We start from the raw sequence: 24,655 nt of genomic DNA, 5'->3' as shown, positions 1-24,655 counted from the left end.
GAAATCTTGTTCCATAGCTGTCAAACCAAACATGACTCTAGCGCCGATTCTGTTGTCTTTCCCTAAACTATATTTAGAGTACCTACTCTAAATATAGTTTAGAGAAAGACAACAGAATCGGCGCTAGTGTCATACCTATCTGCCTGCATCTTTTTCTTTTTAATATTGCTAAAAAAGAACAGAACATGAATTTTACATTTAAGGTGGTTTGATACACCCGGCCGCGAAAATTCAAATTTTAGTTAGTTTTTCGAAAATAGTAGACTAATCATACATCGGAGGCTTATGGTAATGAGTTTTGCGGGCATAACATTTATGCATCTACATGTTTTTCCATAAAAACTTGGTCAAAAATACTCATAATTTTCCGAATTTTCCGAGATTTGCACTAATATGAAGTAAATTAGTATTGTTGACCAAAGTTTTTATGGAAAAACATATAGATGCATAAATGTATGTAAATAAGCCTTCGATGTATCATTAGTCTACTATTTTTGAAAAACTAACCAAAATTTGAATTTTCGTGGCCGGGTGTATCAAAAGACTTTAAATTTTAGTGCCCGCTATAAATTTAAACAATAGGCTCGCGACTGACAGCTAAAGTAACAAGTATTTATTTTAAAATGCTTCTTTAATTTGAATCCGTCCGGTAGGTGGGTGGCCCAAAACTGGGCGATCCCCTTCCACAAGTCATACAAATCAATCATTTGATTCCATTTCAGGCATTACAAAGACCAGTTGGGGTAGCTCAACCGAATAATGCAAGGCCAAACCATCCTCCACCACATCACAGGCCTCCATCCTCCCAACACCACAAACCCCACCATCCCTGGCCTCACAAGCCTCCCCACCACAAACCCCCTCACGACCATAGACACCACAGGCAACTGCCCGGACCATCGACAAGTGGTCCACATCCCCCAACAGAGGTACCTCAAACTGTACCTCAAAGGACGCGTCCACCATCTTTGTTTTCCCCCGAAAACGCGTCAACCCCGTCCGCTTCTGCAGCGGCCGCGTCTGCTCCAAGACGACCCAACCCACCCCACCCTCAGAGACCTATTCCACGACCCGAACAAAGACCTCAAAACTCAAACCCCCCTATTCAAGTCCAACCCACCTCTATCCCCGAACAAAAACCCCCAAGTCCACACAAAAAACGTCCAGACCCCACAGCAGTCGTCCGAGACATGCAACCCCCCGCGATTCTATCCCCCTTTTCGTCACCACCAAATAAAATGGTCGACAAAAGACAAAGACTCCCATCGAATTCCGAACCTGAACTAGTACCTGTAGTTAAAAAAATTGATGAAACTCCCGGATATGAAAATGTGATACGAGACTCTCAAAGGGGAAACGCCATCAAAACCAGGCCACCCGAAAGGAAACCTGGAACTCTTAATGGCATCGAAACAGATCCTACCCTAGTTTCAAATTTACTCAAAGAGAGTTTGGCTAAGCCTGCTCCTATTACTGTACCTGTGGAGAAAAAGTCTCCGATAGAAATTAAAAAGGAACCAGTCGTTGAAACCCCCGTTCAACCGGTCGTACCCCAAGTTGTACCCCCGATGGCTCCGCCCCCACAATTTGAACCCCCACCTAACATGAATCCACTACCTCAAACTCAAACTCAAAATCCACCCCAAAACCAAAATCAAAACCAATCCCAATCGGAAGAACCCGAACACAAACACAAGAAAGAAAAGAAAAAGAAGGACAAACACAAACACAAAGACCGCGACAAATCTAAAGAAGAAAGAAAGAAACACAAAAAAGATAAAGACAAAGAAAAGGAAAAGAAAGTGAAAGAACAACCGGTTCCACCCGTTCCCGAAACGGACGGGATACGAATAACTATCCCACGCGATAAGTTATCAGCCAGTCCGGGATTAAAGATAAAGATACCAAAAGAAAGATTGGCGGCACCACCTCCACCACCCAATTCTGGGTTGAAAATCAAGATATCGAAGGAGGTTCTAGAAACATCGAGAAAGAGGACTGGAGTCAACGAGCCGGGGCCCCCACAGAAAATGGCGCGGCACGAGGCCCCTCCCGTTAATAAGGTAGGTTGGAACATACCTTTCAGGCCCCCTTTGCCGTATTTCATGGTGCAACCCCCTCCCCCATTGTATTATGGTATGGGGATGGATGGGTATTTCTATGGCATGTTCCCGCCGCCCCAGCAACGGCCGAGGCAGCAACCTCCTTTGCCTGCGATGCCACCACCGCCTGTGCCGCCTCCGCCGCCGGAGTAGATTAAAAAAAGTCACTCCAAACTTATTAACTTGTTTGGTGCTACTTTATGCATGTGTTACGTCCATATAATTTTCTTTTTTATATGGAAAAGTTAAGTTTTTCTTTGATATATTTTATGGATCTATAACAGCGTGTTTTAATGGTTGTTTTCCCGCGGTAGGTTCAACGATTTGCTCTCAGTAGTACTATCGAAACAGAAACTTCAAAAATAATAATGTTTTTGTTTTGAAATACATAATCAAAAAAATCGACTGATTTATAAAAATATTTTTTTTTTATAAATCGACTGTAATTAAGACAAAGTCATTTCGCGGGAAAATAACCATTAAAATTTCATGCTGATTACTGGACGTAGCATTTCTTGGACAATTATTGTAGCCTAAGTACTGAGAAAGTTATTTAAAAGGCTTCATGATATTTGAAGGTTTCAACACTGAGACTAAATTGGCATTTAAAGTATTTACATGTTATATTAAACTATTACGGTCTCAAAAAAAATATTATATGACATTTTATCAATAATATAGTAAGTATAAGTATAAGTCATAAGTAGTTAGCCTGAAGCAGATTTTGTTGATATTCGATAATTTCGAAGTTGGGGGCCTAAAAGAATAAATCAATCTAAATAATGTTAAAATACCGAAATGGTGTATAATATATTTTTATTAAAACTATTTAAAATATAGTCTATATTTTAGTATAGAGATACGATAAGAGTTATTAAAACTTTTAAATCTGACATATTTATTCTATTATCATATGATATTATGTACAAAATATATTACATTATACAAATATATTATCTATGGTTGTTGCTTATTATGGTTGTCTATTATACGCTGCTATTGCACGAAAAGTTATAACAAAAGAAAAAATATTTATTTTAGAAAATAAACAACATTATATTCTAAATGCCAAAATAAATTAACAACTTAAGCCGAATGCTTACAGTCTCTTCTTAATACAAACATATTACTTTTATCGTACTTTATATATATTATGTGAATAAATTATAAACAAATATGTTCAATATTTTTGCTAATAATTGCGAAAATATGGCTAGTATTTTTTAAATGCTATATGTCGATTAGCTAGTAAATCTATTTCAATTTTTTTCACTAAATTGTATTAAGGATCGATATTGTAGAGATTCGCCTTAAGAAAGAAAATTAGTGAAAATAAGAAGAAATATAAATATTTATGAATGAGCAACGCAAACTTATAAGTAACAGTTATTGGAATTAAATATACAAAATGCTAAACGTAAAAAGTATACGTGTATTATCTATACATAAAAAATATGTTATTGATGTTGATATATCTTATATTGTTATTATATTATAAACTTATAAAGAAGAGTTTTAATATTCAATACAAAACAATTTTTACAATTAATAATTAAAAGTTAGTGACTGAAAATAAATCTTCAAAACTATATATGTAATTTCTTATTTAATATTATAAAAATACATTTACATTTAAAATATCAGATGTGCATAGACGTGAAACAAGAATCGCTAATAAGCGGTTAAATAAATACATTAATGTTACGTTGTTAGAGTTTTATCTAGTTCAGACTGTTTAATACGCCACTAATTTTAAATTTACGTAAAAATCTGCTTTATCAGAACTCGATACTAAACACGTTTAAGCAGTGTAAAAATAATTTGAGCATTCTAAAATATCTATAAAAAATAGCAAATTGGTCAAAATTGGTAAAAGATATTGATATGTGATGCGCGGCGTTGACTTAACGTTTAGTTAATCGTAGCGTAAGTATAGTATGTCACTTATTCATCTTTTTAAAACAAAAATATACCTATTTAATAACATTGTTAAATTAAGTTACAAAACAAATCTTATTGCACATTTAAAAAGATACATAGACTTTTCCTGTATCAAGTTTCCTTAATTTTTTTTTATGGTAATTAAAAATTAGTGGTGTATAATATTTATTTTTAAGACACAAAGTTTAAAGTCAATATGACCGTCAAGTGCATACGTCACCTTAAGTTAAAAAATAATTATTAAAATAGTTTTAATCAGTTTCTATTAGAAAATAAATAACACGTGTCTGATTTAATTGGAGAACAAAATAATTGCTATATTATTTATTTATGTTGAGATGTAACAATATTTTAGTTATTTATCACATTATTAAGGACAACAAAAATATTAAAAAATAATGCTTTTAAATGACAACGAATGTAGTGAAATAAATTTTTGACTATTTTTATATTCATAAATATATGACATTCCAATATTTAAGCAGCTGGAAACTATATACTAGCTTCAGTACTTATAGTTATTATATAATTGTATAATATGAAATAAATCACAAATGTCTCTATTATTTAGATTTTATTTCGTTACATATTTATAATGATCATAAATATTCTGTATCTCAAATTTTTTTATCTAATCAATATATTCATTTAATTTAATATATTTTTTTTTATTTCGTTATTTTAAAAAATGTAAATAATGTAGTTTTTCTTGTTTAAAAGTAAACATACGATGTATATTATCCTATTTTTATGATTTAAATCTCAATAAATAAATCTAATTATTTAACTTGAAAATACAAGATTGTATTTATTTTGTTAGGTAAAGTTATAAAACAATATTATACTTCGGCCCTGAATGAAATTGAAGTTGTTATCAAATTAATATTATTTAGTATTTAATTAATTTTTATTTGATTTATTTCCGATTATTCAGAACACATTACCATATCAGCTTTAAATTAATTTAAATTAATAAGTAATAATATAATTAAGCATAATTCAATGGACCTGTTTTATTTACTTATAACAAATAAACACTAATTATAATTTCTTTAATTAAGTATATCTCATAATTACTATTATAGTTTGCTTTGCTCAAAATGTGAAAAAAATGAATGTACAGGGTCTTTTAAAAAAATGTGGTGTTCCTTTAGGAGCTGTGTTTAGCTCTGAGCCAATCTTAAGTATTAAAAATATTCAAGATTTTCACAAAAATATAATTGAATAATTATTGATATTTTATTGCTAAAAAAATGTCAACATTAAAAAAAAAACTATTATTATGGAAATGTTTGTGAAAACTTATCGTTTGCGTTGTATTCAAGCCAGGGTTGGAAAAAAACCAGTTAAAATATAAAACATTTTTGTTTGAAACAGGATTAAAAACATGTTTTAATCAAAAAACGGTTTAAAAAAACATTTTCAAACCCCACCCTTGTACTATTGTCGTACCTACTCCTAGCACAAGCTTTACGCTTAGTTGGAGGAGAAAATATTGGTCATAATTAACATGGCTGATATTCTTAAAAAAATATATAATAATATAGCTAAAATAGTATTAAAACATGTTTAAAACGAATTTTTTATTAATTTTAAACATAAATTTGAATACAACGGAATCGGTATAAAAGTGTAAATAATTAACGACTTTAATATAAATTATTATTGTTGATTTGTCACATGGTGCCATTTTTGTTACCATTTCGAACTAGAAAAAAAAACATATTTTTAGAATATTTTAAAAGTACTTAAATTTTTGATTAATGCATTATTAAATGGTTACGTTTAGTTAAAAATTAGTTTAAAATTATTATTTTTTATATTTCTAAACTGTTAATGTTTAAAAAGATTGAGATTATCCTTACACACGAATTTAATTATAAACTTTGATTTAATTGTTAAGTTATTGTGTGTAAATAGTAGAATGGTTTTTTGTAAGGTGACTCTTTAATTATTATTTTTTTTAAGAATGAAAGTTTTGAATTGTTTTTCTTTTGCAAATTAAACATCACACTGAATCGTATTGGTGTTTATTTTTATAATACCATTTTTTTACTGAAGTGCAGTCTAATATGGAAGAAAATATTTACATAAACTATACTTTTAAAATGGCCAAAGGATAGGTGACTTGCTTTAAATATAAAAATTATTGTAACTGTAATGAATTTTTCATGAATTATGAATAGTATATATTTTAAAATACCAGCACAGTCAATAATTACTATTTATATAGTTAAAAATCAAAAACTTGTTTTCAATTTTGCATATTTCTAATAATGCAATTTTTGTTTCTTTTAATAAACTGTTTTTTTTTTAAGAATTTTCCTTATTTTACAATATGGCAATACATTCTTTTTAAGAAGGTTTTCAAACATGTTCAAAACACTTTTTTCAAATAAACAAATAACAAACATCGTGTTTGTTTGCCAACCCTGCTTAGCAGTTATAGATTTCATAAATGATTAGACTGGTCAACAAAAAACATTTGTTACATAAAATTAGTCTGGATTAGTTTAGAAGAAACATGGTTGGTTTTATAATTGTATAAATTCGACTGTAATTGCTTGCCGGTATTTTTACATAATATAACCGTGTATATTTTTCTATGACGCGATTATAAATATTTTAGACTTGAGAAACGTCATTGCATGTGTGAGTTATTGTTGCTTAAGTCTTGACACATTTCTTTTTATTTTATTCACATGGTTTCTATGGCACCTGTTTTTTTTATTTTTTTCCTCCTATTACTTAGCTGTTATTTTTGTTTTTTTTTCGGATAGCAGCTAATTAATAGCTTGCGCGCAGCTGTGTATATCGTGTCCTGTGGGGCTAAGGGTTACTTTTTCAAAATTGATAAAGTTTTGGAAAGGTAATCAAGGCTGGGATGCAAACTTTCACCACATAACCGCTGGGGTCTTTGCTTTTGAAGGTGGCGGGTAGCTTCATTTTATAGTTCGGATTGCAGAATTAAGCCGAATTCTAACTTTTGTCTTCAGATAACGTCATATTAAGGCCGATTTTTCAATTGCCGGAAAACCTTTCATAACTGATAAATAAATTTGTTATTTTGACAGTTTCGTTAGATTGGAAATATGTCAAAATGTCAAATTTATTCGTCAACTGTTTATTTGGCGATTGAAAAATCACCCCTTAGTCAGTAAAGTGCATGTTAAATACAAGCAATCCCAGCTATAATTTAAAAACTATCGAACAAAACTTTACATTTTGCACCTTATTTCAATTACAAATAAAGTTCAATTTGTAAAGCATATTGTTAGGTAGTGGAAACGTGCGGCGGTGGTACATTTCACCTTTTGGTAAAATCTGATAACACACTAATGGATGTTGCCAGTATGTGTTAACCCAAACGTGCATATGTTTGAAATCAAGTAAAAAATAATAATTTAAAGATGCCGCGTCTATGATTTAACTGTCTATAAAAACATTTTTCTATAAGGGTTATTGTAAAAAAAAAAAAAATTCCAAACATTTAAAGAAAAATCTTGATTTCGAAAATATGTGTGATAAAAGTTGACACATTTTGCAACTAAGGCTGATATCTATAATCGACTCGTACGTCTTTTTGTTAAATTTAAATTACCAAACAATTCAAAATTTTCAAAAAAAAATTATGTTGTAAAAAAGTAGTGAAAGATTTTTCATTTCAATCAGTTTTAATGAGACGGCTATTGCGAAAGTTACAATAAAAAAAGGATTTAATTAGATTTCAGGGAAAATTAAAAATTACTGTGGTAACTAGAATCTGGAATTATTTTTTGTACAAAACAAATTACAATGCAGTTGAATTTAATAATTACACAGATATACAGTTTAGCTTAACAATTTTGAAATTAAAAAATAGTGATGTTCCCAAAAACAGTAACACTTAATACCGGTATATTACTAATGTAACGGTACAAAGTTATACGATGTCAGCCTTACACACCCCGCTCGCCGTTTAGCCTCACTAGGAACGACGACACACGGCTGTGCGCATTCAACGTGGCTCGTATTCACAGGTCGACAGTCTTGGCAACGGGCACCTGGGCAAGTGATGACGTCACGCGCTACGTGTGTCGGCGTTCCTGCAACAAACGGACCTCACTAGTGTAGTGTAACTACCGGTATATTATTTTTCGTACCGTTACTGTGTACCAGGGTGATTTCGAAGATATAAGTGGTATATTTTTTTTCATAGAAATTCTAAATTGGTGTTATTTTACAATTTGACATTAAACGGAAAAGTGAATTTAAACGTTTTGTTTTTTTGAATTGTTTAGAGAAAAATGCTTTAAAGTCGTTTGGTACAGATTAAAAACTTTTCTCGTCAATGCATATAATATAATAAAAGGTCATAAAAAATTAAATTCCGCCCGGTACAATAACGGTATACTTTTTTTCATACTTGTAAACGTTACTCGTTCTCTCATCACCATGGATGATACCGGTATTTTTGGAAAGGTGATACCGCTTTGGGTACCTGTGAACGGTCAAACTTGTGATATTAACATTGTCAGAATTGTCTTTGATACTGTCATATAGCTTGCGCAAAATGACTCCTTACGCGTTATATTGGTCAACTGTCATGTCAAAAGTACGGTTCACCTATCGTACTTTTGACATGAAATTTAACACATAAAGTTAAAATGGCGCGTGAGGAGTTTTACGCGTTATACATAATATGAACAATATATATATTGTATATATAATGTCAGTTAACTATGTGAAACACAAGTGTTTTCTACACGAGTTTGATCGTTAGCTGAAGCCCCTTTTGGATCGTTTTGTCATTTATTTAGTTGACAGAGTTCTTTTTTGCAATATTTATAAAAAATAAAAAAATCATTATTTTTGTATTTTTCAGCGATTCTCTATCCATACGTATAAATGATTAAAACGGTCCGTGTGTACCTACTAAACAAAAAAATAAATTGTGTTTGTAAATATGGGATTTAAATTATTATTTGTCCAATAAAATTGTAAATAAAATTATTCGAACTTACATAGGAGTAAAATAAAATTAATATTATATGCCTGCATTTTGGATGTATCTTGTATATCTATCAAGTGTTAACCTGCGTTTCACTGGAGATGGTGACCTGTGGTATAAGTCCCGCAAATTGCTATTGCGCTGGAACCATGTCTCATTAACATCGAAATGACGTCATTTTGACGTCTGCCGAAACAAAAATGTACCATCAGCTCGAAACTTCAGTCTAGTGCTGACGTCACTAAAATGGCGGCCACATTAGCAATTTGCGGGACTTTGCTCTGACGCTGTTTATTTGTAAAGAAAGTTATAATAATTTTGTGTTTCAGTCGTTTTTACGTTGCAGGGAAACGAGACTAGCAAACAATCTCAGTATGAGAGAGATATACATCGGTCTCGTTCTAACTCTGTCTTAAGTCTGAGCAAAGTCAGAGTGTGCTCTGTAGATTTCATCCTCAGTTCCCAACAATAAGCCAAACTGAGCTTGAAACTGTATTAAAAACGTCACATAGGTATGAGTGACAGAGACAACGCTCTACAAAGCCGAAATGTCATTCTAAAGGCCGATGTACATTACTTTCTGCCGCGTGCTGTACCATTGTTTAAGATTTTGAATTAGTAGTACATTTTATACATAATTTATATTTCTCTTTATATTGACAAAAAAAAATTCACTACCACAATCGTCTCCACTTCAGTTAAAACGCACCCTTAGTGTTTATTCAGACGAACCACAACTACACAAATGGCTGCGATTTCGTCAGTATGGACCACATGTTCGCGTCTGCCGTTGAATGTGACTGAAATTGTGGTACGTGTAAATGGAACTGTATTCTCATTTCTCATAAGTCCCGCAAATTTTTATTGCGCTGGAACCATGTCTCAATAACATCGAAATTTGACGTTTATTTAAGTACAAATATACCATCAGCTCGAAACTTCAGTCTAGTGCTGACGTCACTAAAATGGCGGCCATGCGCTTTAGAAGTTTGCGGGACTTATATAATATTACGCTCGAAGCCGCTGTGTGGTTGTGGTACGTCTGCAAGGACCCTTAGCCCAATTGATCGACTGATTCTAGATTGAACCCGCTTTGTTCTGTTTCGTTTACTTTACTAGTTTACTTTTTAAAGTACTAATATAATCTTTGCTATTGAATTTATATAGATAAAAATACGAAAAAAATTATTTCCATGTAGTGACTTCTGGCTCGCCACTATATTTATGGATCACTGAAACACGTCTATTCGCGGCCACAGTCGCACTCCGACTGTCCATTATCCAGTGCACTACACCACAGCGGTATAGTACGCGACAGGTTGAAATGGTAATCAGGGAGGGAACACCCCGCACTCCCGCGCTAACCTAGTGCGGAAGAGCACGGGTGATGTGCGGGTGTGCGGGGCGTCCCCCCGCCTCATACTCCGATTGCCATGTCAACCTGTCTCCCAATCACTACAGTTATTATACCACACTGACAGTAGTTCAGCTAGTTTTTATACCTACTAGTATTAAAGGTCCAAACGCACCAACGCGGTATCCTGCGTGAGCGACGAATACGACGCGACGTTATGCTCTCTATGCGTGTTCTATCGCCTGTATAATAGGGAGTGCTCTGAAGAGCTTTTTGACCTCATTCCACCCTCTTTTTTTCTACAACCACACCGCGCGCTACCGTAAGGAATTTCACCCTCACCACCTGGGTGTCTGGTGCACTTCGACCGTCCGCTGCGCCAGATCCTTCTTTTCACGCACGTGCAAACTGTGGAACCAACTCCCATCGGCGGTGTTCACTAGATTATAACATGGGGTTATTCAAGGGGCGGACTAACTAATTCCTAAAAGGCCGGCAACACATTTCGCGGTTCCTCTGGTGCTGCAAATGTTCATGGGCGGCGCGGCGGTAATCACTTAACATCAGGTGCCCGTTTGCTCGCTATATTTAATTTAAAAAAAAATGCGGCCTATATGGCAGTCTGCATCTCGCCGCAGATTGCTATATAGGCTGCAAGTACGGTATGCCGTTGAGTTGATCGCGTTCGTCGCGTTGCGTCGCGTCGCGTAGCATTCGTCGCTCACGCAGGACACCGCGTTACTCTGCGCGACGCGACGCGACGCCTGTACGTAAAATCTATACTTCTATACTACTAATATTATAAAGAGGTAAAGTTTGTAACTTTGTTAGCACCAAGTAAACTCTGGAACTATTGAACCGATTTTGAAAATTCTTTCACCAGTACATAAACTACATTACCCCTGCTAAATAATAGTAACACGTATGATATTTTTTTAATTTCTTTTTTCTTACGATGCAACGGTTATGGAGTATCAAACTATTAAAAAATAATTTAGTATACTTACATAAACAATAACAATATTATTATTCACTCTAATTAAACTTTTAAAGTAATCAAACTAAGAACGCCTTATATTTAAAGGTAGACATCAATATGCGTTGTGATGCTAAGCTATAATAAATTCTCTATCTTCTCAACTACCTTCATAGCAAGAAAAAACACATGTTCTAAGGAAACTACACCCACTTTAGGGTGTAAAATCACTTACTTTGTGTGTTCATAATTTTTATCTAGTACCTCATAAAGATAGCAAAATAATATTCAGTACAGGAGTAAAATATAGCATCGCAAGACCGATGGGTGACCATCCTTATTACAATGTTTCTATGACTTAGCACAACCAATTCATGTTTTAGACTTATAGACTAAGGCTGAGATTTATAGAGCGCACTTTGACTTTGCTCAGACTTAAGATTGAGTTTAAACGAGACATATTTATGTGAGAGATATAGCTCTGTCTCGTTTTAACTCTGTGTTAAGTCTAAGCAAATTCAGAGTGCGCTCTACAGATCACACCCTAAGAGCCAGCGCGTGCCAAACCTTTGTTATTTTATAAAAACTGAAAGTTTCTTTGCGTATTGTCCCCAACACTGTGAGGAACGATTGTTTGGATCATTCCTCCGGGGACAATACGCAGAGAAACTTAGCTTTTATAAAACAACGAAGGTCTGGCACGCGCTGGCTCTCTCTCTCTCTATTAGATTAGTGATTTTAAACATAGCAATAATATAAGTGATCGTTAATGTAGTTAGCTTAAACAATGTAGGCTAGGAGCGGGCGAACTGTTTGCTTGACGTGTTTATACAGGTCCAAACGAAGGGATATTATTGTTTTTCTGTAGCTGCAGAGATCTGGTATTAACTAGTACAAACTCCGAATACAGAAATAACTGTAGGTATATTCTGTATTCTGAGATTTCAAAATACCTACTACCATATCAATACAGTCACATTTCAAAATAGGACACCTGGGCGCGTTTGGAACCCTCGTAGTTTTAGTTTGCGTAAAAATTATCACCACTATTTCTTACAAATCTAACAACTGACAATCAAAAAGTGTAATTTACTACCTATTTAGAATAAATTATTTGATTTGATTTGACGCGTATAAAATATCATACCAGCAAATAGTTCGACGTTCTTAGGCTGAGATCTATAGAGCGCACTTTGACGCGCTCAGACTTAAGATTGAGTTAAAACGTGACAGAATTATGCGAGAGATATACATCGGTCTCGTTCTAACTCTGTCTTAAGTCTTAGTAAAGTAAGAGTGCACTGTTTAGATCTCACCCTTAGACTTGTCTATAGACTGAGATTATACCTAATTGGTAACAAACTAGAACCAAATTAAAGCCCAAAACAAAAAATGTTCACATATTAAAATTTTAAACGTGTTGAAATATCTAAAAGCTGCTTTACTGAAACTTTTTTTTATTAAAAATGGGACAGTTATTAAAATGATTAAAATTATCTTTTAATTTTTTTTAATAAATGTGAAAATGTCTTGACTGGATACGTGTAAAGAATGAAAAAATCTTTGTATGATACCAGTATCATAAAGTGCTACGTAACCAGTTACTTAGCACGAGTTAGGGATGATTTATGCAGGCACGAGGCGGGCGCGGGCCGTGCCACGTACGACGCGTGGACGAGGCACGGATTCAAAACATCACGAACATTTTATTTAAAGCAGCAGACGGCCCGCGCTCGCCTCGTGTTGGCATAAATCATCCCTTAATATTGGTATCGTGCAAGGAATAAAATGTACGTAACTGGTTTCGTAGTAAGACAAAATATTCTTTGTTCGAAACTGGTTTCGTAAGTGGCAGAATTTTACGTCTCTGGCGGATCCAAGACAGACTTAATTCCGTAGATAGAGTAATAAAGGTAGATGCAGGAACGTTTGCATTCACACTAAAAAGAGAGCACAGATAAAGTTACAAATGTGATAAACAGAGACGCAGCTAACCTATTTTTGTCCCTTATCGTGTAACTGGTTTTTTTCAAGAATACATTCAAGAAGTTGCAAAACAAACTTAGAATTCGTGGTGTGTATTTCTCATGAGTTATTTACTTGTTTTCACATAAAAACGTTTAATACAAATCTTGTTGATCGGTTAATACAAATATTGACTACTAAACAATGGAAATAATTGTCGTTTTATTCATCGTTACGTCGTGCTATCTCATACGCGGTTACACAGTACTTAAATCTACCTATTATTCTATCTACGCTTAATTCGCATTGAGACTATGATTGCCAAATGGAAAAGGAAGGGATATAGAAAGACCGCTGCCCAGAGGGTACAGAGCTCTTGGACTATATCTCGGGTTATGCGAATCAGTAAAGGCTCATTATAGCCATCCGGCACCCAACCTGCACCGCCTCGCCTAGTGCTAAGGATATTTTGACGCGTGGCCAAAATCGGAACTAACGCCGCCATTTTGTGAAGTGTTACGCTGTCCCCTTGTATGTGGTGTTGCTAGTTAAAAAATCTAAAATTCACTTAATTTTTTAATTATTAGAGCCATTAACATCACGATATAATACAGTTAATAGACACCGCATAAATGTATCTCTATTTTATAACTGTATTTAGCACTACGTGAAGAATTAAATATAGTATTTGAGCTGGTAAACAATAGGTTGCTGCAAGTCAATGGTTTTTATTATTCTTTTTCGCTGTGGAAACAGGGAGGGCTTTCCCAATTTCTCATTCAGTTAAAATTATATGAAACTTACTCGATTTTTAATATATTCCCTTAAAACTGAGGAGATTTTATTTTCTGGCATCCCTTGTTTTACAACTACGCCGCCCTGTCAATGTCATTCAAGTGCCAAAAGAGCCTTGTCGTTCTGTATTTTTTTAAGACTTCTATCGACACATCATTTAATTTTTGGCCTTCCCCGAAACTTATTTTTTGATAAAAAATTCACATTTTGAATTTCAAAATAATTAAATTTAATACTTAGTTCAAAACTATTTAAAAAAATTGTGTCTGTGTGTTGACCACTATACAGTTTTATTTTTTTATAGTAAAGAAAAATAGTGAAAAATCATTTTACAAAGTTGGTACTAAAATATTTCATACTTCAAAAGTTTTTTTTTTTACGTGATGAAATTCATGAACGGTATACAAAAAAAGCTCAAATACTTCGAAATTAAATGAACAATTTGTTAATCCATATTTAAAAAAAAATTAAAAGTGTAAGTAAGTTATATAAAACTGTATAGTTTAATTTAAATCCTTGAAGTGACGATTCTTATGATATTGACGATTTAGATTAATAAGTAAATAAAAGGAAAATGTATAAAAAAATTAATTAAGGAAAGGATTTGCTCTTGTGAACGAAACGAGTCCGATTTTTAGTTATTTCTTTATTTTTAAGTGGCACAGACGTCATCGAGTTAAGCTGCGTGTTCACCGATCGCGTACACAAATACGCGGTTTGCCAAGCGATTGGTTCGCCAATCAACTTCGCGCAGTCTGAAAGTCCAGTAACTATGTACATATACATCCCCTCCATTGTTGTCTAACATTGTTTTTTCAAAAAAAAATTTTTTTTTAAGTTGTTAAGGGATGACATGAACTATGAAGTCAAAATTTTTCATTTTAATCTAAAAAAAATTAAACAAAATTCAAGTAGGTAGGTCACATAAACCCCGCAATCTAATTTGAAAAGGAAATTGCTTTAGATTCGTGCATTAAAAATTTAAATATTAACATATTAGAGCAAAAAGAAAACTAAGTAAATAATGTGTTAAGTTTAAAGATGTCAAGAGGTCATAAAGACCCCCCATCGAATTCTAAAAGAGAATAGCTTCTGGTGAACACGCTGTACTTTTGAAGACGTCTAAAAGTGCTTAGTCGATTTTTGTTCAGTTAACTAGATCTAGTTAGACAATTTAGCAATAGTACGTTTTAATAGGATGATTAACTTTTGTTTTTGGTTCTAAATTCGGTTGTACGCAAAATTTAAATTGAAAGAATACTAGTTGAATAGAAATTTTTGAAATAAATTTTAGAATTACAAAATTGTGCTATTCTTTTGCTATAAGTACATTGAAAGGGGTGACACTGTTTTAATTTTAGTTTCAAACTATTTTTCAAATTGAAAATGTTACAATAAAACTTTAAACTAGCCTTATCTAATTACTATACAAAACATGCCCAGGAATGGTGCCAAGAATACTGGCTGCATTGCACAGCCAGGCTAATCGTTTGCGCAAAAAGGAGCCAGGCCCTTCTGTCACCAGATGAGCTCTATTAACTGAAATGAAATGACTCGTATTTTTTTTGTACTAAGACTCCATGGCCCCCAGGGTCTTCACTGCAAGCGGAACTAAAATGTATCTCTCGATACGACTGCGCCGTTTACCGGTTTCAGCTGCGGCTCCCGGTCTTGATGATATTTTCAATTGGGTATTTTCCTACTTTGAATTTGATAAATAGGTATTATTACTTTATTATAAACTAGAATAAAAATAATGTACGCTGAAATAAATATTAAAATCCAACAAAGATTAATAAAGTTAAAGGCATTTTAATTTTGGAGTGGGAGGGTCTTCTATCCCTTTCTCGCAAAACGAAAATTTGTATGAAACCGCACGAAGCTACTATGGCATTAGTAAGGTGTGACGTCAAAATGCTTTATCGCTATCTCTGTCTAGTAAGAAATATTTAAATGCTTATAACTTTTTTGTTATTTGATCGATTTAATTAGTTTTTTCAGTTTACGTTATTATTTTTACCCTAGTTTATAATAAAGCAATAAAAAAATTGGAGTCAAATACCCAATTGTGCTCTTAAAGCAAGCATGTCGATATTTAAGCATCAGCAAAAAAATAGTAGTACGGGCGGGGGTGAATTTCTTGAATTGTGTACTTTAGTCAATAGTATTTTTAGCAATCTATAGTTTTGAGTACAACCGTATTAGCACCAATTAAAAGCGTTAGAAAAACGTTTTATTTTTTATATAATAACTCGCAAGTAAAAGGGATTCAAATATTACAAGTTAACCCTTTCTAACTTTTTTTTTTTAGCTTTGTTCTTATTATTGCAGCGGATGTCCGTAAAGTCACTTAGAGGCCCCAGTAATATTATAGTCCGTACAAAATTACTCCTCACGCGCCATTTTAACTCTATGGATCAATTGTCATGTCTAGAGTTAACCTTTAAAATAAGAACTGAAATCGTACTTTTGACATGAAATTTGACGCAAAAAGTTAAAAATGGCGCATGAGGAGTTAAATGCGTGTTATATATTGCGACATTCGCAATAGTAATTGTTATTGTCTGAATTTGTAGTAGATACACTTGCTAAAATTGTATTTTACCCAATAGTAGAAGAATATCAGCTTTTGGGAAGGATTGCGATTGGAGTGATTGCATCATAGTTTGTGCAATATGCTATGTGCTGAGTGCCGACTATCAGGGCATGTAGTCAAGAAGTGTTTTTTTTTGAAAAAGCTGTTTTTAGTACTAGACTTATTTTCTTGGATAGTTTTAATTTCTTTCTATTTTAATATCTAGTTACGATTTAGCCTTTAAGATTGTAAATTGTGTAAATTAAAAAAAAATCAAAAACGTATAGTTATAGTAAAATTGATTAAAGAATAGTCGAATGAAGAAGTTCTTTTTCGAATATTTTCTTAATAAAAATAATAAAATTCCCCCGAATTTCGCTTGAGAATTATATATTAGGAAAAAAAACTCAAGCTGAAATTATTTATGTAGTAGCGAACAAAGTGGGTCAATAAGGTTAATTCTGTTGTACATAATCTCTAAACTAAGATTGCTATCCCTGTCATAACGCTCCCTGAGGAAAATGATGGCACTAGATTTAAATCTGTCAATTTAGTTTAGAGATTTGTGTACAAGAGAATTAGCCATGTGTGTATATAACTTTAAAATTAATCATAATAATCTGTCTAAGCGTAGGGTAATGGCCATGGTTCTTAAAGATAGAAACACATTGGCGATATACCACCCCACACGAAGTCTCGATGTAATATAATCTAAGAGTAAACATTGGAAAAATATTTAAAAACAGAGGTCTGTATTCAAAACTAGCTAATGCTACAATGCGACCCGCGCGCCACCTATTTAGGTTGATGGTTCTACGCATACGGGCATTAGCTAGTAATAACATTGATTATAATATTATACTAAATTACATACAATAAACACTCTATATTAGAAAGCTAAAGACGAATACAGTACCTACTAACACTATATTAAACTCCGACGTATCATACCTGCGCAGAAATCTTATTTTTGCATGGCGCGAAAATATCTCGGCCAATCATAGCGCGCGTCCGTCCGCTATTGGTTGATGCCTGCGCGCCATGTTTTGTACGCGCGAATTATGAGCGAGATAGTACAAGTCTTTGTTGTTCTTGTGTTTGAAATCTTAACGTCAAGCAATAAGGTCTGTATTTCATTGGTGTAGATTCGGTTTTAGTCGGCGTTAAGTTGCGTTTTTCTGCGCAAAAGAATCTTGCCGATGCGACTTATAAAAGTGGTAGTAGCTATTAGGGTGGCGTCTTGCAAATGTGTCTCTACCATAATGCAGATTAAAAATGGAAATTTTGTGATATGACAGTTCGACTCAGGTGTATCAAGGTTGTAATGTAGTATTGTTGTCTATATGTGTATTACTTATATGTTATTTCGATTGACAGGTTCACTGCGGTAGGGTCGTTTTAACCCCTAAAGATTTCTGTACCGGGTCCAATCCACCCCATAGAGACCTCTCACAGTACTTGCTATCCGACGTCGAATCGTAAAATTTTAAGATAATTCATTCTGGGAATTTACATTGGGATTGCGTTTTAGATGCGACGTGGTACCACAATTTTTGTGGAAGAGCCTTTAGGGCACTGCGAATTTTTCTACGCGCAATTTTTCCTGCGAATTTCTGTTACATAAGGAAATTGTATGAAGCCGCACGCACTCGCAAAAAAATACGTGCGATGGTGCGGGCCACTTACAAATTCCATGTCACAGAATTCTGTGGAAAAACTCGCGAAATTGAATATGCGAGCTTATCTACTTTGCTTAGCACTATAAATAAATAGATTTTGCTAACTTATACGCGATGTTTTTCAATATCCATACTAATGTTATAAATGCGAAAGTGTGTCTGTCTGTCTGTCTGCTAGCCTTTCACGGCCCAACCGTTCAACCGATTTTGACGAAATTTGGTACAGCGATAGTTTGCATCCCGGGGAACGACATAAGCTACTTTTTATCCCGGAAAATCAAAGAGCTCCCACGGGGTTTTTAAGAAACTAAATCCACGCGGACGAAGTCGCGGGCATCCTCTAGTAATTTATAATTTTACCGGCAAGGTATTTTCTTATACCTATCCTTATAGTTTCCGTCTTTATGTTTTAACATCAAAAATAATGTAAGTTACAAAGTTAAACTGAATGAGTTACAAACATACATACATAGACTCCAAAAATCATAACCCTTCCTTTTGGCATTACCGCAGTCGAGTAAAAAAAAGTATATCGAAATTAAGTGCCTACAAGTTTGACAACATTTAAAATATGGCGGTACTTTATGTTACTTGAAACGTTCTTATACTGAGATTTATAGAGCATTCTTTGACTTGCTCAGACTTAAGACTGTTGAAATGAAACAGATTTATTTAGAGACATAACTCTGTCTCGTTTTGACTCAAAAATTACAGTCAAAGTATAGATTTTAGTATTAGATCAATGAAGGGACGTTTTCTCCCCTTACCGCATTAGGAGGGTTAAAACCTAAAGTATTTGCCGTAGTGAACCTGTTAAGGGCTGATAATATGGAAAACGCATTTAAAATCTACCGTCTACGGAATATTTGATTTTATTAAGGGTGAGGCACACCCCAATATACCACATGGAGGACTATTTGCTGGCACAGAAAGTCATGTCTAATGGCCGGCTGATTTGCCAAACTTATTTGAAAATTCGCCAAACATAAATCATTCGTCGTATCCCGAATAGTGTGGCCACTTGATTTGCTGAAAGCCGAACTATCGTGCCTATCTGTCCGAACTCGAGCCACTGGGTGAGTTCCATAGAACTTGACGTCATCGGACAAAATGAGACTAATAATTTTATCCTAATTTGTTCCATAGAACTACATACTAGATTTCGCCCCGAACTTGCTTTTTTATGACATGATAAAAACTTTTCTCTTTTCGTGGCGGCATGTCATCAGGATCATTTTACGGGTTCCGTTGGCACCCTACGTTGGTACGGAATCCTAAAAATTGTCCTGATGACACTATGCCACGAAAATAGAAAAGTTTGTTTACTTTGTTCTATAGAACAATAAAAGACAGAAAAATGTCAATTGTTCTATGCAACAAATTAGTGTAAATTTTTTATAATTTTTATGACAGTGTTTTACCTACACTTCAAGGAAATCTCTATTTATAAAAATGAATCGCTGAATGTGTTGCTGATCGCAAATCTCGAGAACAGCTGAACCGATTTCGCTAATTCTTTTTTATAATATTCCTTGAAGTACGAGGATGGTTCTTACGGAGAGAAATTTTTTAAAAAATTCCTGGTAAACAATCGACTGTTGGGTGGGTACGAAGTTCGCCGGGGCAGCTAGTTACTAAATAATTTTAAATACATATTATCAAAAATTGCGTAACCGGCAGGAATCGAACCCGCATCTTCTGGGTTCGCGCCCGATGCCTTGACCACTCGGCCACGGTTTCTGCCGGTTTCGCAATTTTTGATATGTATTTAAAATTATTTAGTGTAAAATTGGGGCCGATTCTCTTGTGCACAATCACTAAACTAAACTAAATAACCGGGTCTTAATCTAGTGCTACCCTTTTCCGCAAGCAATATTATAACAGGGATAGCAATTGATTTAGACGTGTCATTTTAGTTTAGTTTAGAGATTGTGTACAAGAGAATCGGCCCCAATGTCTGATTTTGTCCGATGACGTCAAGTTTTATAGAACTAATGGGACTCACCCGAACCATTTGCCGAATCCTGATAGTGGAGATGTACCATTAAGGCTACGTAGACGGTGGACTGTCAGCCTTGCCTAATCTTCAGGAAGCCCTTTGGCCCTGATTCGCTATGATACTGGAATCGTAAAGGTACTTTCTGAGATATTTGAATTTAAAATCGTAGCATTAACAACTTTTAATGCTTTATTAATTACTTAACTTGGACATAAATGGACTTATAAAACGTATTTATAGGTCCATGTTAACCGAATACTTTATTTTTTACAATTTTGAGCTCAAAAATCTAACAAAGTCTCACAACATTTCATTACTGAACACTTTTTGATTGTCTTAATCACTTAGTCTATCGATTGGTCACGTCATTTGGCCTCCGAAACGAGGTTTTTCAAAATGGCGGGCTTGTAGGTATGTCAGACTATAGTACGTGACAGGTCGAGATGCCATTTCGACCTGTCGCGTACTATACCCTTTCATACAACAATGTCAAACAAACCAGTCTAATGGACTCCGAGCCCAAGATTTTAATGTTATAGCAAGGGGTAATTTTTTTATTTTCAGCTTTTATAATACCTACACTAAGATCGTGGTCGAGCACGGTCAGGGTGACCCAACTGAAACAGACCCTTAGTACAGTACGCTTCTATTAAAAATACCGCTGACCTTGTACTTGCGCAGTGGGCGATTTATCGATCTGTTTTGTGGTATAAAGTGAGGCGCGAAGGGGGAATGTTGATGCTGCCGCGCGATTGGTTTGTCAGTCAACTTCCCCCCTTACCCTCGCTATTGTTAAGCGTTCTTTTTACTTGAATACAACTGTGCTACTTTGCATATTTTGACAATGTTGTTCGAAACACTAAAAAGAGTAAATTGAACCTAAATACGATTAGTTTAAAGTCCTTTATCGTGTGTAAGTCCAAAGTGCTATTGCGCTGGAACCATGTCTCATTAACATCGAAATGACGTAATTCTGACGTCAGCCGAAATAAAAATATACCGTCAGCTCGAAACTTCAGTCTAGTGCTAACGTCACTAAAATGGCGGCCACGCGCATTAGCAATTTGCGGGATTTATATCACCGGATTTTTTTAGATTTTTGCCTATAGATGCACGAAATCTTAACTGTAAAACAACAGAATTAAGGTCCAATTTACTAATTAGGGTCTAATGTTGCACCCTCTTACAAATAAACCTGGAATAGCGGTGGAATAGATATACTCTGTTTTGTCTTTCTCTGTCATCAGTAATTTGACATTTAAAGGCAAAAGACAAAACAGAGTATAACTATTCCACCGCTATTCCAGGTTTATTTGTTAGAGGGATAGTGTTTTGATACTCGATAAACGTTGTCGAGACGCGGAAACTTGTACTATACCTGCTGACTGTTGACCAAAAATAAGTTAAATTGTATGCTAAAAACAAAAAAGAAGTATTATGAAATTAAAAGCATAGCATATTATCTATATTTGTATTTTGGAATCTTTATTTTTGACGTTTTTTTTCTACCGGTGAGTTTTCACGGCGTGTTTTCACAACTTTAAATCCATGGGGAACTTTCTCATACTCCGATTGCCATCTCGACCTGTCGTGGACTATACATTTGACGAGCCTTTTTCATTAGGTCAACCAATAATAGACTATTGTGCCTATATAATCTCTTAACTAAGCTAAAATTACAGGTCTAAATCTAGTGCTATCCTTTTTCGCGGGGAGCGTTATAAAAAGGATAGCTATACATTTAGCTCTTAATTTAGTTAACTTAAGATATTGTGTGCAAACAACATAATTAGCCAGAATAAACGAGCAGAGGACGTGGATTTTACGTATTTTGGAAGACCCCAATTATTTATTAAATAAATAAATAAACCGGCCAAGTGCGAGTCAGGCTCGCGCAACGAGGGTTCCGTACTACAGTCGTATTTTTTCGACATTTTGCACGATAATTCAAAAACTATGATGCATAAAAATAAATAAAAATCTGTTTTAGAATGTAGGTACAGGTGAAGACCTTTCATATGATACCCCACTTGATATAGTCACTCACTTCGAAAGTTGAAAATACTAATTATTAGTTCATGACCACAATTTTTTTTGTGTGATCTAACCCTAAATTCATGGTTGTCAGATTTTTCCCCAAATGTCAGCTATAAGATCTACATACCTGCCGAATTTCATGATTCTAGGTCAACGGCAAGTACCTACCCTGTAGGTTTCTTGACAGACGGACAACAAATGATCCTATAAGGGTTCCGTTTTTCCTTTTGAGGTACGGAACCCTAATAACTTAACCCTAACTTTTTGACAGGCAACATCCCTATTTGAAGTTGTTAGTGCAATCATGCCCCGTGGGAACTCACCTTTCGATCTTCCAGCGAAAAGTAATCTTTGTATGCAATCAGAAATTGAAACCTGCTTATAAGGAGCTAATTCTGAGCACAACCTAATTTTAGAGTATTCGCATGCTCTTCTTACTAATGTAATATGAAAAGGACAGACACAGTTTGACAGTTTTAAATTTAATTTTTAGATGGTAAAACTCGTGATTTTAGCACGCACTCGCGAACCTACCTACTGTTTAAATTTGTATTGTGCACTAAAAAGAGTCTTTAAATGTGAAAGTCATGTTCCGTTCCTTTTTTAGCATTAGTAAAAAGAAAAGGATGCAGATACTCTAAATTTAGTTTAGAGAGAGACTAGAGAATCGGGGCCAATACCTACCCTAAATTAAATAAAAAATACCCTATTTTTTATTTGTTCCCCAATATGATAATTAATTTGATTAAATTATCCGATTTTTTATTACTTGATGAATGCAAGAAAAATTAGTATTTGTAATGCAGTTCACATAGGCAAAAGGACACTGTCTACCCGATTATTTACCTACTATTTCAATTATTTTACATAGAGACTTGCAAACATTTTATTTTACATACATAGTACGTATTAATACCTACAATGTCTGTTTGTCTGTAGCTAATTTGGTGTAATCATCCGTGTTTTGTTTTCACTATTTGAAGCAGAGTTAAGGTTATCAAATATACTTTGTTTGCTCCATACCCTATCCACGGAAAGAAGTTAGTGTAGTGCTCTCTCTGTTACGTAATACCATACAGATGATAGAGATAACATACTCAGTGGGTGTTAACCATTTTGAGAGGCCAACCAATCGCAAACGAAACTGTTTTCGAATGTTTTTTGAATTGGATTTTTCGAAACATGTTTGTGATTGGTTGGCCTCTCATAATGGGTAACTCTGACTGAGCTTTTGTCTCTGTCATTTGTATAGGATTACGTAACAGAGAAAGCCCTATACTAACTTCTTTCCGTGGATGGAGATCCTTAGGTGTAATTTATTTTCTGGTTGCATATTTCGGTTCTGTAATCTGTAACACTATTAATACCAAAGCGTTTAGAGTTTTAGATTAATAATAATAATTTCCAATACGAAAGAAGGGGAAGTCCCATTTGTTCCATAGAATTTGACCAAATGAGATGATGGGGCCGATTCTCTTGTACACAATCTCTAAACTAAACTAAATTAACAGGCCTAAATCTAGTCCTATCCTTTTCCGCAAGCAACGTTATGAAAGGGATAGCAATAGATTAAGACGTTTAGAGAATGTGTACAACGGAAATAGCCACATTTGTCTCAATTTCTCAGATGTCGTCAAATTGTATAGAATACATAGGACTTGACCGAAAAAATAAAATCTATTAAATACCTACGTTATTTTTTATTCATAAAGTTAAAGATTTTTGTATAAATCTATATAAAATAAATGCTTTGGACGTCAGGTGTGATTTAGTGTTATAAATAAATCTTACTACCCTCCAATAAATAAACATCTATATCGTTTTTACGATACCTCAGTGCAGTTGTTTTATTTGCCATAATTTAAAGAAACTTTACTTATATTTTATAATTTTACCTACACTTCAAGGAAATTTCTAAATAATTTTAAATACATAGGAGACGCGGGTTCGAATACTGCCGGTCCGAAATTTTTGCTTATTAACATTATTTAGAAATTTTAATTAGGTAATCAGTTTTTTTAGCGCTTGGCTGCAGTCAGACCTGTTGGCAAGTGATGATGCAGCTTAATATGGATTAGCTTGTCTAGATAATGCCTATTCACTCTTCACTTGAAGGTACCCATAATATGGGTACCTTTGATGACCGTCGAAAAATTAATAGTCTCTCTGGCGCAGTGGTCTTAGTAAGTACCGGGTTGGATTCCCGGCATGAGGAATTTATAAATTCTAAATTATTGTCTCT

At 34.2% G+C, this 24,655-nt stretch overlaps 1 protein-coding gene across 9 annotated transcripts in view; it reads left to right on the top strand.

The window, feature by feature from the left end:
* The window catches only part of CycT (Cyclin T), a 39,691-nt gene extending 15,442 nt beyond the window's left edge, over positions 1–24,249 (top strand). For 5 of the 9 annotated variants that reach the window (XM_034982641.2, XM_034982639.2, XM_069507872.1 and 2 more), the window contains one exon: positions 723–4,668. In XM_034982641.2, the coding sequence (XP_034838532.1) occupies positions 723–2,255 (1,533 nt within the window). In that variant the 3' untranslated portion in view covers positions 2,256–4,668. Of the gene's footprint in view, positions 1–722; positions 4,670–8,062 lie in introns of those variants that run through there. The other 4 variants (XM_069507874.1, XM_069507869.1, XM_069507873.1 and 1 more) reach the window with 3 other exon arrangements.
* Positions 24,250–24,655: the final 406 nt, after the last annotated feature.

Source organism: Maniola hyperantus, chromosome 27 (assembly GCF_902806685.2).
Source record: "Maniola hyperantus chromosome 27, iAphHyp1.2, whole genome shotgun sequence".
Lineage (NCBI taxonomy): Eukaryota > Metazoa > Arthropoda > Insecta > Lepidoptera > Nymphalidae > Maniola > Maniola hyperantus.
The sequence above is the reverse complement of the archived record's forward strand: the minus strand, read 5'-3'. Positions and strand labels throughout refer to the sequence as shown.